At 40.4% G+C, this 8,006-nt stretch overlaps 1 protein-coding gene across 1 annotated transcript; it reads right to left on the reverse strand.

Moving 5' to 3' along the window:
• Positions 1 to 591: 591 nt before the first annotated feature.
• On the reverse strand, positions 592 to 4,409 carry hpxa (hemopexin a). The gene is made up of 10 exons (XM_041057158.1): positions 4,257 to 4,409; positions 4,055 to 4,071; positions 3,857 to 3,934; positions 3,548 to 3,705; positions 2,961 to 3,114; positions 2,643 to 2,855; positions 2,270 to 2,365; positions 1,667 to 1,797; positions 1,414 to 1,561; positions 592 to 1,151 (listed from the first exon to the last, which is right to left on the reverse strand). Exons 1-10 carry the CDS (start codon positions 4,316 to 4,318, stop codon positions 922 to 924), a joined length of 1,287 nt encoding a protein of 428 aa, XP_040913092.1. The 5' UTR covers positions 4,319 to 4,409; the 3' UTR covers positions 592 to 921.
• Between the last annotated feature and the right edge of the window lie 3,597 nt (positions 4,410 to 8,006).

Below are 8,006 nucleotides of genomic sequence, written 5' to 3' on the forward strand. Positions count from 1 at the left end.
CTTATCTGTGCTGCTCAGCTGGAGAGAGACGAGACAGAAACATAGAGTGAGGAAAGCCTAAAGCTTTCCCGGCATGAGTATCACACTGGTCCCTGAAATGGAACTCTTGTGCCCTCTACTGGTGAAAGGCCAGAACCTGTGCTCACTTTGACACTGGAAAAAAAGGCCCAATGTCCCATTCAACTCCAGAAAACTAACAGCGTGCAATCAGTACACTTAATTCATTAATTCCAATTAATTGCTAATCTACTCTAAGTCTTTCAGTTAGTGGTCAGCAGGACAGGAGAACAGGAAAAAAAAGTAAATACATATATATATATATGTATTTGTATATGTAAAAAGTAAATACATTCTTCTAACATGCTTCTGTAAATTCGAGGGGAGCTGTACTGTCAGGTGATAATTCTCTGGAGGTTCATCAGTATGATTTTTTCATTATTGCCACTTTTAAAGCAAATATAACCTCATTAACTGTTTTAAAGTGTTTTAAGCTGCATGTGTCTGTTGTCTGCTCTGTGTTTGTGCAGTGTGTCTTCTTAATTAAGTTATTTTGAATTCGTGTCCCTCCTTGCCAGACAAAGCAGACTGTCATTTTTTTTTACCTCTCCTCTTTATTCACAACAACACTGTACAAAATGTCGTACCTTTTAAATTCTTAGCAGCACACTTTACATGGAGGACCACTGATCTTAATTATGAAAAGCGAGAACCCCTCCAGAAAGAAATAAAACAGATAAAAGGTCATTCTGAGGTAAGACACAGAAGGGAAACAGCCAATAGGAAACATTGCATCATGGTCTGCTTGACGATTTTGTATCAGGGGCCTCCTGTATGATGTTGCCGGTGCTGTCATTTTTCCATGTTTCACTGTGTTGTATGTGACATTCTACACAATCCATTCAGTCCAGACAGGCAAGCATCTTAGTGATCGCAGCCGAACAGCTCTAGGGATACCCTGTGCTGCTCAGGCAGGGCCCTGCTACCAACAAATACTAGGGTGCTGTCAAAGTGGTAGAAGTGGTTGCCAACGATCACTTTAACTCCTCCAGGGCCGCACATGGCAGCATCGACCTTCTTGAAGAGGGGGATTTGACGCTCATTGCCCGCTGCACGAGGGCTGGCCTTCAAGTCCACATCATAGATGTGCTGACCTGGAGGACAGCAGCGAGGAAGACATGAGTACTGTACCAATTTATCAGGTGTGGAAAGAGTAAAATATCAACCCAGAGGTGATGCTTTCATCTGGTCTTTGTGAATACAATGAAGGTATTTCATAATTTTCATAATTTTCCCCCTTCAAAGACCAGAATCTTCTGTAATGGTACAGGTTCTTGTCTTCAAAATGATCTTATAGGTCTTTCATGGATTGTCATCAGCCTTGTGTACAATTTTAGATGTTGTCTGTGTCTTTACCTTTGATGATGTGAGCAATGTGATGATCCTCGCAGACAAATGCAGCATCAATGGGACCCTCAATGCCCAGCTCCTCCTTCACAGGCTTAGGGTAACCTTCCAGGTGAGTGTGGGGCTCACCAACTTTGTAAAGATATACGTGATCATCCTGAAGGGGAAAAAAAAATATAAATATCCCATGTTTTAGCTTTGACAAAGACATGATGAGAGGATCAATATGATGTGTGTGTTAGCATTTGTTTCTGTAGTTTACCTTGATCATGTAAAGGTGATCCTCGTACGAGAAAACAGCATCAACCTCACTGTGCAGCTCCTTGAAGGCATTCTCAATGGTGTCAGCAGTCAGTGTGTCATTTCCCTCATCTTTACGGAGGAAGTGATGGCCTGCAAGACAAGGGAATCGCTTAGAGATGCTGCAAAATGGAAACCTTGTAGAGAATGTGGAAAATTAGCACATCCAAAATAATAATCAATTCACTTGCCACACCCAAGGAATCAAAGACAGTAAGACCTGGTCTACATAGAACCAAGAATACTTAGACCCAATCCAAGCTGACTGTAGAATAAGTTTGTCTTTAATTTTATGCTTTATGCCTGAACATGACTAAATACACAGTTTTTATTTGTTGTAAGTGCAATTAGCTGTTTATGTTTGTCATTCATGACTAATTCACAGCTAGCACTGATAACAGGATCTCTGCATTTTAGTGTTTGGAGCTTTACATGAGCTAATACATTTGAGGCATTAACAATTCACCTGAAATCTATCTTAGATAATTGTTGGGCCAACAAACAATCCCATAGCCTTGTCCCAAAAAATAGAAATGAGGAGCCATCTCCTGTCATCAGACCTCACCTCTGAAGGCATACATGTTTCCAGCATCGTCTGATGTGATGGCATCAAGGTGAACACGGCTGCAACGCTCTCTCTCCACATGGTCACTCTCTTCACCTACAGTTAACAAGCATGACATTAATGTTAGATAACTATTTTTCAGCTTTGATCTTCACTCAGCATGGCTTCCAAACAGCAAAGACAGTTTGGAGATGGTCCTCCAGTGATGGAAAAAACTCAAGCAGGGTGGAGGGGGGTGAAAATGTCATGGTCTCATCGGTTTACAGTGATTATGCCAAAATATTCCTTCAGTGTGACACCAATATATTGTTGGCTTGTACACCTTTGCAGTAACATCTGACTGATGAATCACCGACGTTGACTTTTCACTTACTGAACTTTGAGCATCTCATGAAGTAGTCGCGTGCCTCTTTGGGGTATTTGCCGTGCACCTCACCGGTCTTTGGGTCAAACTTGGAGAACGAGTGTCCGTGGAAGCAGTAATAGTGATCCATGAAGCGGAAGGCAGATGTGCAGTTTGGCATGGACTTGAACTCTTTCTCATCCACAGCCTTGGTTCTGACGTTGAAGTGGTAGATGTCATCTTCTACAGAAAGTAAATTACACACAATGTTAGAGATATATATTGGAGGTTATTCTTGAGGCAGCGAAATTAAAATTTACAGTGAGGTAAACAAAAATGTGCACTAACTCTTGAAGAAGATCACAGAGTCTTCATCACACTCTGGCTTGGGACACTCCACGGCAGCGTCCAGGTGGTCAGGGATTCCAGGGAAGACCTCAGAGATGTTCTTAGGGTAGCCTTCCTCCAGCTTGTGTTGGTAATAACTAAACACCTTGTGGTCCTGCATCAAAGCACCACCACGAGTACCAGTTAAAAATTACAAGTTTTTATGAACTGTCCTCCATTGCGTGATTCGAGTGGTGCTGTATTTTTGGACAATCACAAAATAGAAAGACATTAAACTATGTTGACACTTTCATACACTTTGTATGATAGTGGATTTATGAAAAGAAGGTCGTCCAGGAAAGCTTGATGCTTGAAAAAAAATTGCTCCAAATTGCTTTTCAGAACCTGCAGTTCCTTCAGTAGTCCCCACTGTGCTCTGACCTCCCTCATCAAATGACCTCAACAAACAAACCAGGCTTGCTCATCAGTTCCCCAGTATATATACTAAAACTCTGATACAGTGAACATGTTCAGGGTCCGGTGCAGTTAATTTTTTCAGAGGGAACAATTATAGAGAAAGATCAGAAGAGTCAAAGATTAGACCGTACCAAGAAGAAGAACATGTGGTCGTGGTCGGTGGGGTTGTCCTCATAGTGCATGCGGAAAGCAGCATCTACGTGGCCCAGGTGGTGATGGTCGTCCAACTCAGCAAAGGACTCATTAGACAGCTCTGCTTTGCCGTGGAAGCCCTTGAACAGATGGTCACCTGAGAAGAAATACAGGACACAGAAGTTCACAGAAAACAACGCTTAGTGACAGTCAGTGCAACTGCAACCAAATGAAACATGTTATATACTGAACCAAAATAGATCATCTGATGACGCTTACCCATGATTCCTCAATATGCAGAGACTTACCCTTGAAAAAGTATGGGGTTCCCTCATCGTTCACTGCAACAGCATCCATCTCCAGGCCTTCGCAACGGTCAAGGACAGCTGCAGAACATCATGGCCATGTGAAAGTAGAGAGATGGTTTTAAAGTAGTAACATTTATGATGATAAATGTCTGGCCAAGATATCCAATTAGTGAGGGTGAATGCTTTCCATCAACTCACCTGATGCATGTTCATGCCTGGATGAACAGAAAAGAAAAAGAAAATTACTATCAAATTTTTGTTTACACAAAGCATATGACTGCAGTTTTTAAATTTCTGACTGAAAACTGAAAATAGAACCAGAAGCTGCCCGGAAGGGAGAAAAACAACCATTTCAAAAGTTTACAAACTGTCCCTTAAGGTTAAGTGCAAGACTACTTACTCGTGAGCCCATGCCAGAGCTAGGGCCAGGGAGAGACACAGGATGTGGGCGAGCAGCTTCATGGTGAGCAGTCCTCTGGTCCAGGAGAGACTGGAGAGGCCTGGAGAGACAGCAGAGCTGGGCAAAAGGTACCCTGGGTGCTGCTGCAGCAACTGTTTATATTGTGGCCCAGTTTGCGTGGGCCCTGTCACGTTGGGACGTTACCAAAAGAGGAGGAGGGGACGATGTGCTGACACACTGGGTTAATCATGATGTTTGACGTACCCCAGAGCCATGCCCCACAGAACTCCACCCCGCTCATCCCACTGCTCAGACCAGTTACCAGGAAAGTGAGTCCTGGGGCTGCAGAAATTCATAGAATTCAGAAAGCTCCCTTTTCAACACGAAAATCCAATCGATGGCTGTGTATCTTGCCCCTTACATGACACTATGTCCTGATACATGCATGTTTCATCATATATTTGCCACTGTTATTGATTGAGGACAGAATAAATCTTAAATTCAAATAAATTCACACTAAAGCACTTTTCTGATACAGCAGCTGTTTATGCAGCATTCATTCCCCTGTAAACTCTGTCGCTGTCACATTTTAACATTTTTAAACCAAAGCAAAATTAATTTTCAGTGCATGTAAAGCACTGCAGATTTAACATTAAATATATTTGTGGCAGTAGAATGAACTGCTGTTAGTACCAGTGAGTTTGTTTGCTTTCCTCTGCCTCATAGGTTTGACTAAATTTAACCAAAGTCTGTTCACAGCCTCACAGTTTTAGTTGGTGTGACATAACTCTGCTGTGTACTGAGGTGTAGGAACCATTTAAACAGCACATTACATTTGCATAAAATCAAATTATTTTACCTTACTATTTACAACATGTTCAAAGAAACATTTAGCCTGAGCTGAAACGAATACGTTCCAGAACATTCCAGACGTTTTTTTCAACACGTACCAAAACTAGATCCACATCCTGGACCCGGTCCATGTCTGAGAGGTAACTAACCCAGTGAACAAACAAAAATAAATAAAAACTGCTGACCACTGCACTTAACAATCCTCGAAACAAGAGTTGTATAATGTTTGTATGGTGAACATTAACAGAGAATAGTGGGTTGGCCTCACGGTGTGTTTCACTTATGAGTGAAATTAAAAGTGTTCTGCTTAGCCTGCACAAAAAACTAGTTCTCCTATCCAAATTAAAACTCATATTACATACAAATAAACTAAGATACTAATAAATTAAGATAAGATACACCTTTGTTAGAAAAGAGGAAGCGGAAGATACAGGCACTCAGAATACACAAAAATCAAAAAATATAAAAACTGCAGATTTACCTTTAGAAAAATAAATACTATAAACAAAATGAACACATACACAGTGTGAGCAGTGAAAAATGCTGATCAGTAGCTCAATGAATTTATTGTAATAGATACAAATTTAGCTTAAACTATTGATATCTGATTGGCAGACTTCTCTTGACAGGAATTTCAAAACCTGGGCACAAAAAATCCAAACAAACCACATGGTTGGATACAACGGCATGTAAAAGAGAAACGTAATCACAGAAATTATTGGGTTTTTTTTTTTCTTCTTTTTTTTATCTCAAAAAATGTAAATCTCGCCCAGTCCGAGCCGGAGCAGCTTCACATGTCTCTTTCTGGAAGCTCGATTTTAGGAATTTCAACAACTCCCCGCTCTTTCTCTTCGTCTCTCCATCCACAAATCCCTTTCCTTTTCTCCTCCCCTCCATTCCCTAACTCCCTCCCTCACGCCATGCTCTTCCGCTCCTCCTTTGTCTTTGTCTCCCTTCATCTTTTCCCTTCTCACCCCCTCCCTCCATTGCGCTCATGCTTAACCTTCTACTTCTCCATACATTTCCTCTTTCTCTTTGTCCCTTCTCAGCCTTGGCTTCCATCACTCCCTCTTTCTGTGTCACTATCTGAAAAGTTCAAATACAGGCAGGCATTGGAAAATAATCCATCTGAAATCCATTTTTTTTTTCATGTTGCAGTGGTAACCATGAGGGTCAGTATCTGTTCACATGTGAGAAATTTACAAAGGCAATAATAAACACACACACACACACACACACACACACACACACAGACATAGAAAATGGATGTATTTCTATTCACAGTGGTTAACAATGGTTAACAGGGAGCCAGGTTGAGGGAGACAGAGTTTCACAAATGTTCACTGAGCCACTGTTGAGCAATGATACCGTATAGAGGTTTGTACACAGGAGTAATCAATGTATTAACCGAGGCTTAACCTTGACTGAGGCATACAATACTCCTGTCACGTTGTGCACGTACTGAATTTTTCAATAAACAGCAACTGCCTTGCTCTTTTTTGTTGATATTTGGAAAGTCACCGCAGGACACAGGTTGTCCCTTTTTTTTTTTCACTTCTCTGGAAGTTTATTGTTGTTTTTATTTTTCATTTTGAGTTAGATAAAGAAAAAAATCAGTGTGTGAAAATCAGAGGATAAAAATAACATTTGTAGGTCAAACATTTGATTGTTGCACAGATTGTGTTTTTGTTTTTTATTATTTTTAATTAAAAGATCTGCAGCATAATATTTTTCTCTGAGCTAATCATGTAAACTATAGTGAACACACTCCTTTTGCAGCAGGAAATGTGGGAACATAGAATCTGAAAAGCATCAACTTCTCCACTGTTTTTGAAAAATCGGGGTAAGTATGGTCTTTTTATAGCCAACTGTACCTCAACGCTCTGATTGACTCATCTCGTTTAACAGCCGGGGAAACAGCCATCAATGACCACAACACTGAATCACCAGAAGAAGAAAATTGAGATGTGAGCAGCAATTCAGAAGTCTGGAACCAGGCTAAGCAACATTACAAAAAATAAGAAGTTGTAAAGAAACAGATTCATCAACCACAGTCCCATTTTTGTCCAGACACAATTGTCCTAACTGCTTAATCCTTTCCTTACACTTTTGCTCTGCATTTACAGTTTAGTTTCACATCACTCTTCAAAATTTTTAAATGTTGAGTATCGTACATACAGCTCCATACCGTGAACACACTTCAGAGAGGCCTGCCATGCCTAGCTACAGTTGTTAAGCTATGACTGCTGAGTTGCTGTTTGAGGGAAGGATTTGGGCAAACTGCACATCTCTCTTGTATTCCCTAATCAGCCTCCCAGTATATAAACTCCCTTCACTGACTACCTACATGGTGAACTTTTCCCTCAATCAAGACCAGATTTTTTCTGCTTTTGGGTCCACACAACACTCACCAGATTTGTCACAAATACATGTATGTGCATCTTAACTGGATATTGTTTCTTTTGTGTTGTGTGAGACAGTTTTGATGTCTTTTATAATATTGTATTGTACATATATGGAAAAGGAGATTTTACACATTTACTTGTTTTAAAGAAGAAAAAGAAAGCAGCAGACAGTCTAATGTGTTATTTCAGGACTTTCTTTCCTGTGTTGATAATCAGTCTTAATGACTCTTGTTCCTATTTGCAGTGCATCACAGTGTGACTGGTTATGTGGTTCTCCTGTGGTTACAAATATAAATACCTTTTTCTTAGTGAAATAATGGCTACATTTACATCTCATGCAATACTTCAATTATGGACAATTTCCTCCTCACTCTACTTAGTAGGTAACAGTGACTACCATACATTACTTCTAACACCAAGTGTTGCAATGAAATTGACATAAAAGTTGTCAATTTGTGTATCTCTGTGTTGTAAAGCTCTCTGGATCAATTGT

This window comes from Toxotes jaculatrix, chromosome 15 (genome assembly GCF_017976425.1).
Source record: "Toxotes jaculatrix isolate fToxJac2 chromosome 15, fToxJac2.pri, whole genome shotgun sequence".
NCBI classification, from domain to species: Eukaryota; Metazoa; Chordata; class Actinopteri; family Toxotidae; genus Toxotes; species Toxotes jaculatrix.

Coding starts and splice junctions, on each gene's coding strand:
- hpxa (XM_041057158.1), bottom strand. CDS start 4,318: ATGAAGCTGCTCGCCCACATCCTGTGTCTCTCCCTGGCCCTAGCTCTG. Junction 3,706..3,856: donor AACCCCATACTTTTTCAAGG/GTAAGTCTCTGC, acceptor ATTTCTTCTCAG/GTGACCATCTGTTCAAGGGC. Junction 2,366..2,642: donor CATGAGATGCTCAAAGTTCA/GTAAGTGAAAAG, acceptor TGTTAACTGTAG/GTGAAGAGAGTGACCATGTG.